The sequence below is a fragment of the Zeus faber genome (genome assembly GCF_960531495.2).
Source record: "Zeus faber genome assembly, chromosome: 2".
Classification (NCBI taxonomy): Eukaryota; Metazoa; Chordata; class Actinopteri; order Zeiformes; family Zeidae; genus Zeus; species Zeus faber.
Genome location: NC_137189.1, coordinates 50,019,361 through 50,037,871, shown reverse-complemented (window position 1 = coordinate 50,037,871; position 18,511 = coordinate 50,019,361). Strand labels below are relative to the sequence as shown.

At 48.5% G+C, this 18,511-nt stretch overlaps 2 protein-coding genes across 3 annotated transcripts in view; one reads left to right on the top strand and one right to left on the bottom strand.

Moving 5' to 3' along the window:
• Positions 1–5,310: 5,310 nt before the first annotated feature.
• Positions 5,311–13,687, top strand: LOC307247836 (xaa-Arg dipeptidase-like; the record flags this gene model as incomplete). Its single annotated transcript, XM_080023957.1, has 7 exons — positions 5,311–5,706; positions 9,615–9,763; positions 10,073–10,215; positions 10,557–10,711; positions 10,797–10,929; positions 11,829–11,936; positions 13,533–13,687. 7 exons carry the CDS (start codon positions 5,311–5,313, stop codon positions 13,685–13,687), a joined length of 1,239 nt encoding a protein of 412 aa, XP_079880083.1.
• Positions 13,688–17,656: 3,969 nt separating this feature from the next.
• Positions 17,657–18,511, bottom strand: part of LOC307227520 (gamma-aminobutyric acid receptor subunit rho-1-like) — a gene marked incomplete at its 3' end in the record, with an annotated part of 10,227 nt that continues 9,372 nt past the window's right edge. Inside the window, exons 7-8 of one of the 2 annotated variants that reach the window (XM_079996868.1) lie at positions 18,474–18,511; positions 17,657–17,941 (exon numbers count right to left, since the gene is read on the bottom strand). The exon at positions 18,474–18,511 is cut by the window's right edge and continues 165 nt beyond it. In XM_079996868.1, the coding sequence (XP_079852994.1) occupies positions 17,657–17,941; positions 18,474–18,511 (323 nt within the window). The remainder of the gene's footprint in view (positions 17,942–18,473) is intronic. The other variant, XM_079996869.1, reaches the window with a different exon arrangement.

Here is an 18,511-nt window from a genome sequence, read left to right as displayed (position 1 = left end):
TGCTGACACAGCACCTCTTTGCAGAAGTTCATAACAAACCCCCAGACAACAACATCAGCATGTGGCCATCTTTTCAACAGAGCCCTTGGATGCGGGGGCTGTGGCCACAACCTGAACACCTCAACCTAAACACTGAAGGGCACCGGGGTCGTACATCCACGAGGTGTCAATGGGTCAATGCAGACAGAATAAACAGACTGACCTACAAACTGATTTACACTTTTCAATGTCAGCGTTCTTGGCAAAGGACTCTTACTCTTACCTGTACCTCTACTGGGTTTCATTCTCATTGCTGTTGCTGCTATGACACCTGAATATCCCTCAGGGGATTAATAATGAATCATCTGAAGTTAGCGCACATAAAAATAGCACTAAGTTTATTCATTAGAAATATATTTTGAAAGCCATTTGACAAATAAAAATGGGCATATAAAAAGTAAATTCAACAAGTCAAAAGTCGCCAATTATTTAAAATGTTTTGTATGATGTTTAAATCAAATGTATTTATTAAACAATGTATTAAACAATTTGAATAGGTACGGGAAGACCCTGTAAGCTACTGATGAAACACAGTGACCCTCAGCACTTGAATTGCATCCTCTCTTGTCAAAATCAAAATAAACCCAGCTATTATGTTCAAATAAACAGATATCATCTATGTTTGGGATCAAATTGCCCCCCGGAACTTAAACCAAGACTGTAATGGAAAGTGTTACCCAACTTCAGAACATCAGCAAGGAACATATAGAAGTTAATCAATCATGGAAAAAACACCAATATAAAGTCAATAAAAAGTAAATATAAAGTCTGTAAAAGTGCGTGTCTGATATGGGCCAATGTCCAGGAGAAGCCGGACTGAACAGGTGATCAAAGCAGCAGAGAGGATCATGGGCTGTGACCCATCCACCCTTCAGGACCTCCATACCTCCAGGTCCAGAAGAAGCACAAAAAGATGATCAGTGACCTTGGTCAGGGAGAAAGGATCCCCTCAGTTACCTGCATGGATGTGTTGATTCAGATGTGTGTACAAGTCTTTATTCATGACACATGTACATGGGGAGAGGACTCTGACATGAGGATCATCACACATCACTACAACTCACAGTTATCCATGTATTTATTCATTTTAACAAACAAATGACTTGCAGTGGAATAATTATATTCTTCTGGGGTTAAAACGTTCTCCCTCTGGCCATGGTGACCTCTGCTTGGTACCGGGATTGTCCTTGGGTCTCCAGGATTACATCGCAGGTTCCAGCTGGTTGAGCTCCCTGGATTTACGCAGCGGCTACTGGCAGGTGGAGTTGGCGGCGGAGACCCGGCCAAAGACGGCGTTCACCATTGGGTAAGGGCTCTGGCAGTTCTAAGTCAAGCCATTTGGACTGTGTAACACACCAGCCACGTTCAAGAGGTTGATGGAGAGGGTGCTGGCAGCCGTTCCCCGCGATCACCCTGTGGTGTACCTTGACGACCTTCTGGTACACGCCAACAGGTTCGAGAGGTTTTTGCTGCCATTCGACAGGCCGGGTTGAGGCTTAACCCTAAAAAGTGCCTTCTGCACCGGTGAGAGACAACATGCCTGGGGCATGTGGTCAGCGCGCAGGTGTTTGCCACCGATCCAGCAAAAGTGGTTGCGGTCCGACATTGGCCAACGCTGACCACTGTCAGCGGGCTGCGATGCTTCCTGGGCCTGGCCTCCTACTACTGCCGGTTCGTGAGGGACTTTGCAACCATTGCCAGCCCGCTTCACCACCTCACTGACAAGGGCTGCCCCTTCTGCTGAGATGACACCTGCGACACGGCCTTCATCAGGCTCTGGAGCGCCCTGATTGAGGCCCCTGTGCTGGCCTATCCTGTTGCCCAGAAGCCCTTCATTGTGGACACTTGAAGCCAGTAACTTGGCGGTGGTGGCTGTCTTGTCCCAAGGGAAAGGGGGTGAGGAGCAGGCGGTGGCCTTCTAGAGCCTGGCACTGAGCCAGGCCGAGGGGACTATTGCATCACACGGCGGGAGCTGCTGCCAGTGGTCCAGGCGTTGCAGAACTTCTGACTTACCTGCACAGCAATCGGTTCCTCCTACGTACCGACCATGCTTCTCTCTACTGGCTCCTGAACTTTCCTAACCCTGAGGGCCAGGTAGCCCGGTGGCAGGAGGTTGTACAGGGATATGACTTTGAGGTGCAGCACCGGCCGGGATGTCAGCATGGTAATGCGCCCTCTCCCTGCTCCCCAGTGCGGCGATGGAGTGCCATTACTGTCAGCGTCAGGAGGATTGGGACTGTGTGATGCGGATGTTGGCGGCCATCCAGACCAGCAGTGACGAGGGGTGGCTGCCGTTGTCAAACCTGGAGCTGCAGTAACATCAGGGAGCGGACACCGTGTTGATGCAAATGCAGGACTGACTGGCGGAAGGACGGCGACCAGTGTGGGCGGAGGTGTCTGCACCTGGCCCTAAGGTAAAGGGCTACCATTCCCAGTGGGGTAACCTTGAGCTCCACGACAGGGTGGGTTATCGTTAAAGAAATCATTATAGAAATCTTCTATGTTTGGGATCAAATTGCCCCTAGCAACTTAAGCCAAGGCTGTAATGGAAAGTGTTACCCAAGTTCAGAACATCGGCAAGGAACACAAAGAAGTTAATCAATCATTGAAAAAACACCAATATAAAGTCAATAAAAGGTCAATAAAAAGTAAATATAAAGTCTGTAAAAGTGCATGTCTGGTAGGGGCCAGCCAACGTCCAGGATGAAGCCGGACCCAAAAGGTGATCAAAGCAGCAGAGAGGATCATGGGCTGTCACCCATCCACCCTTCAGGACCTCCATACCTCCAGGTCCAGAAGAAGCACAAAAAGATGATCAGTGACCTTGGTCAGGGAGAAAGGATCCTCTCAGTTACCTGCATGGATGTGTTGATTCAGATGTGTGTACAAGTCTTTATTCATTACATGTGTACATGGAGAGAGGACTCTGACAGGAGGATCATCACACATCACTACAACTCACAGTTATCCATGTATTTATTCATTTTAACAAACAAATGACTTGCAGAGCAATAACTATATTCTTCTGGGGTTAAAATATTCTCCCTCTGGCCCTGGTGACCTCTGCTTGGTACCGGGTTTGTCCTTGGGCCTCTAGGATTACATTGCAGGTTCCAGCTGGTTGAGCTCCGGCCAAAGACGGCGTTCACCATTGGGTAAGGGCTCTGGCAGTTCTGAGTCATGCCATTCGGACTCTAACGCACCAGCCATGTTCGAGAGGATGATGGAGAGGGTGCTGGCAGCCGCTCCCCACGATTGCTGTGTGATGTCCCTTGACGACCTGCTGGTACACGCCAACAGTTTCGAGAGGTTTTTGCTGCCATTCGACAGGCCGGGTTGAGGCTTAACCCAAATAAGTGCCTTCTGTTCCGAGAGACCTGGTGTTCGGGTCCCGCCCAAGCCTGAGATTGCCAGGAGCACAGAACTGGACTACTATCGACGGCTGAAGGACTGCCTGCAGGTAGTCAACGAGTATACCTGCCAGGCCCAGGCCAGCTCAGGGGTGCGGCAGAAGAGGGCCTACAACACCCACTGTTAGAGGCAAGCCAGACAGACTCACTCCCTATCGGCCCCTTGTCCCTCCTTCTGCTGGGGACAAGAGGGGTGGCTGGTCAGGGTGTGGGGTGCTGTGCCCCCCACACCCTGACCAGGGCACCTTGCCCAGAGAGACATCCTCTGTGAACCGCCAGGGGCCAATCTGTCGGCGTTGCCAACTGAGACAATTCGCAGACTTTGTATTGGGTGATGGGGTTGTCAAGGGCAACTGTTTTATTATGTGTTTTTAATGATCTGGATATTCTGTTGGTGTTGGGCTTTGTTGTTTGTGTTGGCGGGTGTCGTAGACTGCGTTGACTGTTGTTGACTAGGACAGGACCATGATGTTGACTGACATAGCTGGTTATGGCCTCAGGGGCTCTATGATTAATTGTTGACTGAGAAAATAAATGGAAGCTGCCCCTGCGGTGTATGGGACGCAGGCGGTGGCTTATGAAAGAACGCTCTGTCTTGGCCGAATTAATTCGTTTCACGGCGCAAGCTCGCCACAACATTCACAAGTCTGTTTTAATCAGTGTATAATCCTATAAGCCTTTCCTGAGAATGAGCCATATTTTATCGACTTGGGAGCGGGTACGCTTCAACAGAGGCTGCCATATTGCCGCTGCCGCCTTAAGCCACCCCATCCACCACAATTATATTTAAGGATAGACCAAGATTGATAGACAGACTGTTATTGACAGAGTGTACATATGTCCACTCATTCACCCCCTGTGGCAGCTCAGTGCTAAATCTTATTTTACTTTTTTCTTATTTATATTTTTATCCTTATTATATTGGCTCTGGACTCTGGAAATGTAAGACAAGTCTTTATTCATGACACGTGTACATGGAGAGAGGACTCTGACATGAGGATCATCACACATCACTACAACTCACAGTTATCCATGTATTTATTCATTTAAACAAACAAATGACTTGCAGAGCAAAAACTATATTCTTCTGGGGTTAAAACATTCTCCCTCTGGCCCTGGTGACCTCTGCTTGGTACCGGGTTTGTCCTTGGGCCTCCAGGATTTTGATGATAATGTTAAAAACAGTTAGCTGGGCCCTATCCCTCCCAGTGCCAGAACACAAACTCACTACATACACCAGATGCAATGGCACAAATATTCTCTGTAGTACACCCAGCATTCTGACACCACAGGTTAAAAAGAAAAGCTAAAAAGTTAGTGATCCACTCTTTCCTGATTCCTGATTCTGTCCTAAGATCGTGCACTTTTTTCCAGGGGGGTAAAAGACTGACCACGCTAACTCCAAGATAACCTCTCATTTCCCAGTAAAAATCCTTGAAAAGATAGTTCACAAATAACTTCACTATTACTTATCAGATAATAACTGATGGTTTACAAAGCTCCCAGCGGCCCGGCAAAGAGTTAATACTGAAGCTGGTGCAGCAGCTTTGTGTTTGGAAAGGCTTCTCAGTCCATCAGTCCGATGCCTCCACAATTGATATGTCTTTCGTAATACTCGTGCATGCCCGTAAGACTTTCCAAGACATTTCAATTGCCCAATTTAACAAAATGTCAGGGATTCAGTCCCGTGTTCCACAAAGTCAAACACAAGACGCTCTTCGTGACTCCTCCTCCTCCTCCTCCTCTCGGGGCTCTATTTCCTACAACCTGTGACACCTTGGAGGAAGCGGGGGCTGCTGACACAGCACTTCTCTGCAGACGTTCAAAACAAACCCCCAGACAACCACATCAGCACGAGGCCATGGATCTGAAGCGGGGGCTGTGCGGCTGCATCGACGCGGCCGGGGAGCGGCTCCACCGCCTCAGCGCGGACATCTGGAGCCGCCCGGAGCTGGCCTACCAGGAGCGGGACGCCCACGACGCGCTGGCGGCCTTCTTCGCCCGGGACGGGGGCTGGACCGTGGAGGCGCACTTCAAGCTGGAGACCGCGCTGCGGGCGACCTGGGAGGGGCCCGCGGGGGCCGCCGGCGGGGAGCGCGGCCCGGTGCGCGTCGGGTTCCTGTGCGAGTACGACGCGCTGCCGGGGATGGGACACGCCTGCGGACACAACCTGATCGCGGAGGTTGGAGCCGCGGCGGCCGTGGGACTGAAATCCCTGGTGGAGAGGAACGCGGCGGAGTTCCCGGTCGCGGTCCAGGTAAACACTGAAGGGTCGTTCATCCACGAGGTGTCAATGGGTCAATGCAGACAGAATAAAAAGACTGACTGACGAACTGATTGACACTTTTCAATGTCAGCGTTCTTGCACATCTTGCACATCTTGCACATCTGAATTTTAATTTGCAGTGTGTTGAATTTACAGAACGGACTTGGCAGAAATGGAATATAATATTGCAGCGACCGAAGGGGGTGTGCCCAGGCCTTTTGGTTTTGTTGATGTAAAGGATTACAAGTCCGTAGATGTTATGTGTGTTGACTGTTGTTGACTAGGACAGGACCACAATGTTGACCGACTTTGTTTCACGTCAATATTCACAAGTCGGTTTTAATCATTGTATAATCCCGTTTGGCATTTCCTAAGAACAAGCTGTTTTTTATCGACTTGGGAGCCGGTGCTCTACCACGGAGGCCGCTATGCTGCACCGGCGTGTTTCTACAGTAGCCCAGAACGGGCAAACCAAACCCAACCCTCGCTGTAGACAGAGACTTGCATGTTTTTCGTTTTTTCGTCTTCATGGTTTTTTTTGTCTTCCCATAAAGTCCCTGTTAACTTCTGAATCCTGCAGGGACGTTGGCGCAATTACACGTGGACTCATATACTTCATATTGTGTATGTACATTTTTATATATTATATTTAAAGATAGACCAAGATTGATAGACAGACTAGTATTGACAGACTGTACATATGTTCACTCATTCACTCCATAAAGCAGCTCAGTGGTTTTTCGTATCTTATCTTTATTTCTATTTGTATTCTTATTATCCTGGCTCTGGACTCTTACTCTTACCTGTACCTCTGCTGTCTCTCACTCTCTTTGCTGTTGCTGCTATGACACCTGAATTTCCCTCAGGCAGGGGCGTTGCCAGAATTTTGGGGCCCCATGAAAAAAACCTACTGGACCCCAAACATAGAAATCAGAATTTTAAAGATTAAAATAACATACTAAACAATATGTGTTATTAAATGTACTACTATAAGCTGCTCAATACGACAATTGTGCAGATTCTAGTTTCCACCTTCATCCTTTGCCTATATTAACAGTATTGCAAACATTTTTGGTTCCTGATGTTAACAAAAGCTGTCTGTGTCATGAGATTTCTATGATGCTTTATTATAAATAACTACACAATTGGTGACTTATTTTTAACAAATGGTATTGAAGTCAGTTTTAATCAAGAAATTACCAATGATCCATGTTTCAGGTTTAAATAATTTATTACCAATTCTTATAAACAAGGCTAACCCTCTTCTGCATAATTCCTAAATACATGCCTAAAAAACATACCCTAAATAATAGAAATTCCTGAACTATGTGGACCACAGGCATAAATGTGGTACCTACAGAGAACAAGCATCTGTGAAACAGAACTGTAGTGTCAAGACATGAAGTGGGCATTCCTGAGTAAGTTCAACAGGACATAAACCATAGCAGAAAATACTCTGAAGCAGTATTTTGCCAATCCCTGGGCAGGCTTGACTAGAACAGGTGAAGGCATTTGTCCTTGTCTTTGTTCCCTGTCAACAAAACGCTGAGGTTACACTGCACCAAGAGCCCAGCGTCAAGCCTTCTTGTGAGCAAACTCATTTATAATGTCTTTGAAGTTAATTTTCTAGCTAACTGGTTTTTAATTGAGAGGATGGCAAGACTGTTCAACCTGTCTTGGCACATTGTAGATCTTAGATAGTTCTTTATAAGTTTCAGCTTCCTTCCTGGCCTAAAAACATGGAAGAAAAAACACTGGAACCAGCCCGGCCTTGGCCTAGCCCCCAGGCCTGAGCCGGCAAGGCCGGTACTCGCCTGCCACGTTCCTGACTCTGGGGATCCCGAGAAGTTCCCCTTCTTGGGGTCGCGCCTTGCGTGGCCCGGCGCTCCCCTTTCTCCCTGGCCCGGCGCTCCCCTTTCTCCCTGGCCCGGCGCTCCCCTTTCTCCCTGGCCCGGCGCTCCCCTTTCTCCCTGGCCCGGCGCTCCCCTTTCTCCCTGGCCCGGCGCTCCCCTTTCTCCCTGGCCCGGCGCTCCCCTTTCTCCCTGGCCCGGCGCTCCCCTGTCCCCGCTGCACCCCTTGCCTTTCACCTGCCATGACTTTGGAGTATCCAAGGAGGTGTTGAAAGGGGAGGAGCCTGTTTTCCTCTGGATACTCGCAGTCTTCTGGGAGGAGGATCCTGACTTCTGCCAGATGCTAGCCTTCAGCCGGTGGAAATTATGTGCCCCCCCCGTCTCCATCTCCCCTTACTCCGAAGTCTACCATCCCAGTCCCTGAGCCGCCACCGCCACTCCCAAGGTCTCGCCGGTTCCAGTCCCCGAGCCGCCGGCTACTTCTCACAAGCTCCAGCCCGTTCCAGTCCCCAAGCCGCCGGATGCCTCTCCCGAGGTCCAGCTGGTTCCAGTCCCCAAGCCACCTCCCGCCTCTCCCGAGGTCCAGCCCGTTCCAGTCCCCGAGCTGCCGGCCGCCCCGGCTGCCCGCATCTGCCCCTGAGTGGTCCGGCTCCCGGACCCTGCCCCCTGGTCACCCTCCGGAGCTGCCTCGCCCATCTGCCCTGAGGCCAGGTCGACCCCCCGAGTGGTTCGGTTCCCGGAGCCGGCCCCCTGGTCGCCCTCCAGAAGGCCTCCCCAGGGTTCCAGCTCCCCGGCCGTCCGTCTGAGGGGGCCTACTTCTTCACTGGCTCCTCTGCTCCTGGTTCCTGAGCCCCTGCCTTCCCCGTCACGAGTCCCTGCCTGTCCTGATCCCCCTTTTGTTGCCTGTTCCTGATTCCTGTCTACCCATTAAACCCCGGTATAAAATCCTAAAACAGTGTGTCCTGCATTTAGGTCCATCTTGGCATGTTTCCTTTTCCTACAGGTGTTTTTGGCCATGTTTCTTTGTTTTAACTGAAGAGTGAATTCTTTCTGTTATTTTATGACTCCCTTATTTTTGGGTTTTATATCATACTTTTTAAAAAAATACATATACCTTGAATATTGGCGGTTTAGTGTAACATATAATCAGTTTCTTGTCATGTGGGGGTTAATAATTAACCACAACACGCGCCTCTTGTGGATGTCCGCCGTGTTGTCTGTTGGCCGCCGTCTCTTCCACGGAGGCCGCCATGTTGCACCACCACGGGGAGGAGGCGCATTCAGTTGGTCGTGATCTGCAACCTCACCACTAGATGCCACCAAATTCTACACACTGCACCTTTAAGTCTTTCACACCATATATTCTAGTTTCTCAGTCAAGCTGTTATTTAAAGTACTTTTTTTTTGGAATTTGTGAAATTCCAGCCACGCAGTGATCCTGGATGAGGGATTTTAAAATTGATATCTATTTTTTAGGATAACAACATCTATGACACATTTATGAACATACATTAGAAGATCCATTTATCGATATCTATTATTTATAGCAAAATAAAACACAAAGTTTGTCATTTTTCAGAGAATCACATCCTGTAGTGACACGGGCGACCGGTACCGGTGACCCGTGGCACGCCTTGCCGTGAGGTGACAGACTGCACATCTGCAGAACAGATCCGTTAGAGCAGGGGTCTCAACCTCAAATGACAAAGGAACAAAATCATTGGATTGTTCTTTTATTTTACTTTGACACCACGCATTTGTGAGTTGCCAAATAATTTAACATTTTTAAAAATAGACATGAATTATATATTTTTTTTATTATATTCCATTTGATTCTGTTTTATACTCTGAAAACATGAAATACAATTGTGTGGGTAAATCAAGCATTGCGATTTTAAAAGTAACTTTTGTGCCAAAATCCTCAAATTCCACTTTATATTTTTCTCACCCCACACCCGCCCAGTTCCTGATCCGTTATGCATCATTGATCATTCCTTAGGGTTGTGGTATTAAATGCATCTGACCCTGCCCCCCTGGGCCTCCCTCCAGGTGACCGTTCTGGGGACCCCGGCTGAGGAGCAAGGCGGCGGTAAGGTCGACCTGATCCGGGAAGGAGCCTTTGAGGGCCTGGATGTGGTTCTCATGGCTCACCCCTCGCAGGAAGATGCCCCCTACCTGCTCTGCGTGGCCCTACAGGAGTAAGACGGGTTTGACCTCACACATCCTGTGCATACCTGGCAAATGTTGGATTATTTTGCCGAGATCAAACAAAACACACACAATGAAAAAGATTGTTATTACTGTTATTTAACACTGTTATTTAAAATAAATTCTAAATAATCATTGGTTCTTGTTCTTTCAATGACAGAACATTGGGCCGTTCAATCTTTTGACTTTTTCAAAACAAAACTGGAATCTCCTCACCAGCTCTTTCTTCCAGACGTCCGCTGAACGGAGCGGAGTACCACGTAACGACCCCGGTTCCTCCCTCCCGTATTTCTTTCCAGCATGACCGTAAAGTACCGCGGCCGGCCCTCCCACGCCGCCTGTTACCCCTGGGAGGGCGTCAACGCCCTGGACGCCGCCGTCCTCTGCTACAACAACCTGTCGGTGCTCAGACAGCAGCTCAAGCCCAACTGGAGGATCCACGGTGAGATGAGCCCCGACGGCCCCTAGATAGAGCGCGAGTCACAACCAAGCTGAACCTGGCGCAACGAACCAGATGCAAAGCTGGAACCCTACTTCTCCGGGAGACAGATGTTCATTCTGGTTTTACTTTGTTTTTATCGGACATTCATGCAATTTAATTCAAAGAAGGAAGACGCTGCCTGGACGAAACCGGTAGATGGACCCAGCTTTGCCACCAAACAGAACAGAAGCAGAATTTCATTACAGACTCCATGGCGGCCAAGGCCGAAAGTCGCTTTGTGATGTCATGATTCTGATATTTACGAGCGGGCGGGGTCTCACTTTCAATTCGGTCCCGTTCAGGTATCATAAAACACGGCGGCCTGAAGCCGAACATCACCCCGGACCACACGGAGCTGGAGTACTACCTGCGCACGCCCACCCGAGCGGAGATCCCCGTCATCAAGGCCAAGGCGGAGATGTGTTTCCGGGCCGCCGCCATGGCAACCGGCTGCCAGGTCCGTGAACCGCCCTGCCGAGCGATAGTGTGTCATTCCCGAATGTCCTCCATTGAGCCCCCCCCGCTCCCCGCTGCCCTCGTAGGTGGACGTGGAGTTCAGAAACACGTTCGACGACATCCTGCGGAACGCCACGCTGGAGCGGCTGTACGAGGAAAATGGGAAAACCCTGGGGATGGACTTCACCACGGACCAGGAGGTTCTGACCAGCGGTTCTGGTGAGTCGGAGGAGCCTCCACACGCAGGGAGAGCGAGGATGTTGTGCTTCTGTCATCCCAAAATATGCAAGTGGTTGCTGCTTGGTTATTAACTGGAACTTTTTCAGCAGATGAACCCTACACACACTTTTTATTTTTCATATTCTGTATAAAAAATGTGTTTGAAAGACTGTGAATTCGGGGAACGGAAATTAATTCGGTTTTCCGTTTATAAGACTTTATTTAGGTTCCCATTTCCATTTTCTAACCTGGTATTCATTATTTTGTATGTATTAAGTCCCTTGAATTTTGACCCTTGACCTTCAGGTAATGGAACGCAGTGCATTGTGGGAATCGGGAACCCCATGGTTTTTCTTGGGGTCATTATAATTCTTCTGGCCATTCTCCAGACACACAAGGTGTGTGTTGACGAGAGGGGTGTGTGTGCTCCCGCCCCCACAATCAAAAGTGAAGAAAGCGCTCCGACTGTGTGTGGGGTGGAGACCAGAGACAGCAGGAAGTGGTGCTGCGTTCCACGGGAGCTGGGAAAACTGTAGCGGGTGTCGGCGGCCCCAAGGCGCGTTACCTTGGTAAAGTTGTCTCGTCGCTGGTAAAGTCTTCTTTAACGGTGCGTCCCTGTTCTCCAGTGGTGTGATGCACCACGTGCTCCACCAGGTGGTGCTGCTGGGTAGATAAGAGGATCCCAGGGTGGTGATACTGAATGTATGTGACAGTTTATTTACACATGTCGACATGTATTTTATTTTTTAATTTTTCTTTAGAAACACGCACGCACGCGCACACACACACACACACACACTGTTATGCAACTCCACCACGACATTCGGGCGTGGCCAACAGGTGGAGTCGGTCCTGAGAGGTTCTGTTCTGATTTCCAGTCGTGTCTTATTCCGTCTCAGGTTCCACGGACTTTGGCAACGTGTCCTACGTGGTCCCTGGGATCCAACCGTACTTCTACATCGGCTCCAGCGCTCTGAATCACACGCCGGAGTACACGGCCGCTGCCGGTACGTGGGTCAAAATATCAGAACTTAAAACTTTAAAGCACAGTGGCTTCGTCAAATAGAGTTTGAACTTGTCAGCTCACACACTTCACACACTTCACATCACTGACTGTTTTCCTGATCGCAGGTTTTTAATGTCTCTGGTTGAATGTTTTGGAAAATATGAACGATATCGTGAGAAACCTTCACTCAAATGACTCCGTCTGACAGCTATGCAGGGTTCTTACCAGGTCCTTGAGGTGCTTGAATTTCGTACTCAGAAATGTAAGTACTGGAATACCTTGAAAATAGCCCATTTTACCTGTGGTATTACTCCTGAAATGTAAATGTAATAAAATGTAGAAAGACTCTTATAATAGTAGATGACAATAAGATCAGGGCAGAGCTGCAGGGTCATGAAGGATCCTCATCACCCCAACAACGGACTGTTCCAGCTGCTGCGGCTGAGCAAGAGCCTCCGCAGTCACACAGCGAGAACAGAGACTGAGACGGAGTTTCTACATCAAGACATAAGAACTGTCAACGCTGACGTCACCAGGGGTCCTCACTGAGCCACACACATAGGCTCCACTACCTTACTGTACTATATGTAGCATACTGTACTGCATACTGTACTGCATACTGTATCATTGTTCTGGGTTACTGCATACTGTACCGCATACTGTGCCACTGTTCTGGGTTACTGCATACTGTACTGCATACTGTATCACTGTTCTGGGTTATTGCATACATACAACAGGTAGCAGTCACATAGATCCAGGTCAGGTGCGGCTGCTCAAACCACACCGTCCCCACACCGCAGTCGTTAAGTGAGGAATACCTGTATATACACAGACTCACACACACCGATCAGCCACAACATTAAAACCACCACTAATAACAATAATATTGTGTAGCTCTCCCTGGTGCTGCCAAAACAGCTGTGACCTGTGGAGGCAGTGACTCCACCAGACTCTGAAGGTGTCCTGTGGTATCTGGCACCAAGACGTTAGCAGCAGATCCTTTAAGTCCTGGAAGTTGGAGGTGGGGCCCCCATGGATCAGGCTTGTTGTTCCAGCACATCCCACAGATGCTCCATCGGATCGGACCCTAACCCCACCCATCCACATGATGTAGACGAAAACGTGATTCATCAGACCTCCATTTTCTTCCATTGCTCCATGGTCCAGTTGTGACGCTCACATGTCCATTGTAGGTGCTTTCAGGGGTGGACAGGGGTCAGCATGGACACTGTGAGCGCCCCATTGTCCTTCCTTGGGCACTTTTGGTAGTAACCACTGCAGAGCGGGAACAGCCACAAGACCTGTGCTTGTGGAGATGCTCTGACCCAGTCGTTCAGCATCACAATGTGCTCCTTGTCAAAGTGGCTCAGATCCTTACGTTTTAACTTCATTAAAATGGTCGGATATCCGGGCAGTTTTGGTAGCAATCGTAAAAATGTCCAATTTCTAATGTTAAATCGTGTGTGTGTGTGTGTGTGTGTGTGTGTGTGTGTGTGTGTGTGTGTGTGTGTGTGTGTGTGTGTGTGTGTGTGTGTGTGTGTGTGTGTGTGTGTGTGTGTGTGTGTGTGTGTGTGTGCGTGTGTGTGTGCGTGCGCAGGGGATGACAAAGCCCAGCCGTACACGCTGCGTGCTGCCAAGGCTCTGGCCATGACGGCGCTGGACCTCCTGTTACGTCCAGAGCTGCTGCAGAGTGTGAAGAGGGAGTTTGCCGAAGGAAAACTGAGGGAGGACCAGAAGCTGCAGGAAAACTGAGGGAGGACGACAATCAAACTGAAGAGCGCCACCTGCTGGTCACATTGCATGCATGCATTTTAAATGACCTGTCAAGTTGAAATCTAAACCACCTTTTCTTTTCCGAAATCATTTCTGATTTGTTCTATTAGCCCGAGGCAGAGAGACAGCATCCAAAAGGCCAAACGTAAAATTCCATAAAGAATGTTGCTGCTTCACATTTAAAATCCTTTGCTTTATTATTAAATCTTATGGAGACACAAAGAAAACATCTCTGGTTTGTTTATTATCAATGCCTTATGGATGCTTTACACTGATAACCCAAACACAGATGCCTCCACACACTATTGAAATGTGCAGCAGAACCCAGAGATGACATAATGTTCTATTAACAGACGGAGACGTTTCTTCTGTTGTATCTGTGGCCTCGGAGGAAGGTTCCACCTGAGGTTTGATCGTCATAGGAGTCTGATGCGTTGCTTTGAGGTACATCCACCACCCAGATCATAATAAGCCAGGTTACTGGACGGCCACTAGAGGGCGCTGTCAAAGAGTCATTCAAAAGTATAAAATCAAACTATACAGGCAGGAATCTGTCTGTCTATCCTTCTATTATCTCTACAACCGTTCCTCCGATCTACTTCACACTTGGTGGGTGTATTGCTGGGGACCCAAGGACGTGCAGTGTCCAATTTGGTGCAATTTGGACACGCCACACATGTAATATCAATAAACAACAAGTGAGCCGCTCAGCTCTGTGCAGCAGCGGGGCGGGGCTTCAGGGCTCTGCGACGGTGTCACTTACGTCCGCAGTGCAGCCCGATCCAAACAGACAGGCACTGGTGTATACAATACTCACAGCAAGAACGTCCTGGGTTCGATTCCCGGCTGGGGCGCTGTTGCCACCGCACTCCGGTGGGTTATCTCCCGATTAGGGTCCTTTGTGCGTGGAGTTTGCATGTTCTCCCGGTGCTCACGTGGGGTTTCCTCCATATGACATCACAAGAATCTCCACTAAAAACCTGCACAAGAACAGGGCCTGACCGGGGATAGACGTTGACGTTGGTGAGCTGCCACCGCCCCTGGCCCCGCCCCCCCGGTGGAAGGAGACGCCTCGATGGGGAAAAAACGGAAAACGCATTTCACAGCCTCCATTGTGTGCGTCGACTGCTGTGGCTGCACGCGATGCATGTGTTGTGGTGCGTGTGACCGAATGAAGACGAGCTACGCTTGTCCTGCCTTAGTCAGTTATTTAATCACCAGTATAATACAAATGATATAACAGCCTTGATTTGTACAGCACCTTTCATTCACAACACGACTCAAAGTGTTTTACATTGATAGAAGGCCATCGAGTAGTAGCAGTAATAATAATGAACAAAGTTGAATGCATTTAATAAAAATTTAATAAATATCACACTCAATTTCAGTTCTGGGTCATAAATCGATACTGAGTCAATAATGAAGAACAAGTCGTGCATCAGGGAAGGTATTAAACTGTGATCTGTGAGTTTGAAATGCTCTTGCGGAAAATTGACCTGATTGAACGTTGTGTAAGCCCCTGACTGGGTTTGAGGACGAGTAGAGAATAGAATAATAATCACGACAAGCTGCTGGAAGGAAAAGCAGGACTCTGGCGGAGCTCCAAACATGTCATCAGGACCGTGCAGGTATGGAACCCTGACCCCGACCCAAAGACACCTTTACTTTTTGCGCTGTACTTACTGTACATGTTGTCATACCCAATGAAAGACGGTGGACGGCCCCCTTCTTAATGACGTACCTCAGAGGTGAAAGATCTGGGTTCAGAAAGTCAAATGCAGGATTTTGGGTCAACCATGCGGCGTCGACCCAGAGTGACTAACGAGTGCAAGCGGCTGGTCTGCATGGCTGGAGAAGAAGAAACGTGGAAACTGGATTTTACTCTCCGAACCTGGATTTCTAAACAGCCTAAATAAGGGTAGCTTACCTGTATTCATCCGATCTCTCAAAATAATGAATATGATATGAATGATATCAAGGACTTAATCTGCAGGCAACGTTACATTTTGTATTGCAGGCTTCATATCTACGGTGACCGACAGAATGGTCCACTGATAGATTTAACGAATGTTTACGATTTCTTTTAAAGACATCCGCATTTTTTGGGGCGTGGGCGGAAATTTGCCTTAATCCACAACAGATGTTAGATTGATGTTGTATAAGCAGAAACACAAAGGAATGGCGGGTCTCAAAGCTGAATTCAGATTTGACGAAACAAAACCTCAGAGACGTGTGGATGGTGATCACGGCAGGCCGCTGTCTGTACCGCACATTTGGATAATACAGAATCACGCTTATATTTCAGCTTTGGGTTTACGGGGCCGGTTCCTTGCATACTGTTGTACTGTATACCTCAAAGCAACGGGGGCGGTGTTTTAAAATTACTTTGAGAAAATATGCTTGAAATTAAAGCTTTAATCAACAAACCAAGACGGGAAAGACGATGCGATTACTCCACAAACAGCAGGAAATGAGAGACGAGAAATAATGATGAAAATACAAAATTTTTAGCGCCGTTTAAGCATATCCAAAAACCAAAGATAAAATATCCCGTCAAGGTATTTCCTTAATACACAAAACCCATTTTACAGTCTGAGGTCACTCTTTGCTTATTTACTTAAAAAATAATTTTGCGGTTTTTCGTCTCTTTTTGATCCACCATCTCCTCGAGGAATGCTTCAAAAACAATAATTTACAAAAAAAAAATAATAATAATTTACACAAACAAACAAAAAAAAACAACAATTGTGACAGTCATCACCACAATGACCTACCTGCTAAAAAAGTTTAAAATAATAACAATAATCTTTTGGTGTAGCTTCATCCAAACCCAGAGTAGTTCAGAGTTACGCCCATAATCTGTCTTTTCCAGTGAGCAACTGTTTTCATTAGAACATGAATGTGGTCACCTGGTCCAGCGCGCCCAGTTCTGCTCTTCTTCAATCCGCAATGTTCTGTTCGTTATTCTGTTCCGCTTTTCAACCGGCATCACGCGACTCTTCTGGAGGTTTTAACAGCGTCAGGCCCTCTTCCCTGCACTCCCAGAACTTTAAAGGTGGCCGCACCAGACCAAAGTGTCTGGTAATACTTTAGTAAGAACTTAATTCCCACACGGAAACTGACTGGCAGGTACATGGGGCGGAGCCAACCCCTGATGCGGAGTTCAGAAGATTTTAGCCGGATTTTGCGCTCGCCGACAGGTTTTCGGGGGTAAAATCACAGCGCGTTCCCGCGAGCGACCAGCGTGTGGTGTGAACGGATCACGGCGCGATCCCACTGCAAGATATCAAGCAGGTTTAATATCCGGTCGTGTCGAGGAATGACGCAGCGAGCTACAGCCAATTAGAGCAGACGGGGAGGGCGGAGTTGAGAAGGAGAGAGGGGATTTCACCGGAGCAGCAGCAGAAACACAACACACCTATTTGACTTTTCTTCTCTAGGTTTTTAATATATTTCTTATTTAAATTTTGCTTTGATTCGTTTTTAATTTTTTTACAGTGATCGAGAATGTAATAAAAAGTAAATAATCGTGTCACATGGTATGGCGTCATTTCCGGTGTCACTTCTCGCGTGTGTTTCCGTGACAATACCTAGTTTGGAGCCGACAGGCCGGTCGGGGATTCCTCCTGGTTAAAGATGTTGTGGTGTGTGAAACCCTGTCACCGATCAGTCACGTAGTGTGAAAACCACCAAGCTGTAAGATTCCCCGTCACAAGACAGAGAGTTGTGTAGTGTGAACAGTACAACCATCTGACCACTTTGAAGGTCGTGTCGCGTGCCCGCGGGAAAAACCTCATCATTATGCCTGTACAAAGAGCCGGAGTCTCAAGACATTTTTTGACGTTTGAACTTTCGGGTTTTCGGCGCCTATCCCTCCTCCTTTTGCCAAGTGACGCTATCACTCGTGTCGGGCGTTTCAGGAGACTTGGTCTCCGGTGTCCGTTAGAGTCAAGAGTAGATGGACCAGTAGATGATGTTGAAGAAGATGTAGGCTCCCGGGAAGAGGACCCGCGAGTACTTGTCGATGGCGTGCGTGTCGATCCACATGCTGTTGTAGGAGCTGGCTCCCACATGGCCGGTCACCTGGTCGCTCTCCATGGCCAGCTGCAGCAGCATCCTCTCGCGCTTGACGCCGTTCTCCTGCATCCCGTAGGTCCCCGTGGTGTTGGCGTTCACCTCGCTGTAGCTGGCCGACATCATGCCGGGGTGGGCCATGCCGCACGTGCAGGGCAGCTGGAAGAGATTCGGCCCCAAAAATGTAAAGTTTGCTATTTTTCAACACAGGCCTCGCGTTGAGGCCAAACGCTGCTTTTTCCCGTCTTTTCACCCGTCGTGGAACGTTCTGCTCCGCTCCAGCTTCTCACTGCGCTTAAGTGTCGTCCAGTGGAGCAAACTCAGACGTTAAAAAACACACGTTGAATCTCCTCGTCGAAAATGGGAAGCTCACAATGCGGTTCGTCTTTTGCGCTTCTGTCTGCATCTGCGCTAACGTAAGAGACTAGAAACAGGAAGTTGCCTTGCTTCCTGCTGGCAACCTGCCGCAGCCGACTTTACACTCAGAGTAATTCTAACTGCAATGTGATAGTACTGTTATTCAAAGCATGTGAGAAGAAAAATATTCTGAGACACAACTATTGTGCAAGTTTTCCCTTTGCTGGAGATTTAGGACTGAATCGTTTGCCCCGTTGGACTGTGTGGAAGCTCAGTGAGAAGCTGCAGCAGAGTGGTAAGTTCCTCAACAGCGAAGCGAGGTTGCGCTGGGAACACTGACCCGCTCTCGTAGCTTCCTCTCCTTCCGCTCCT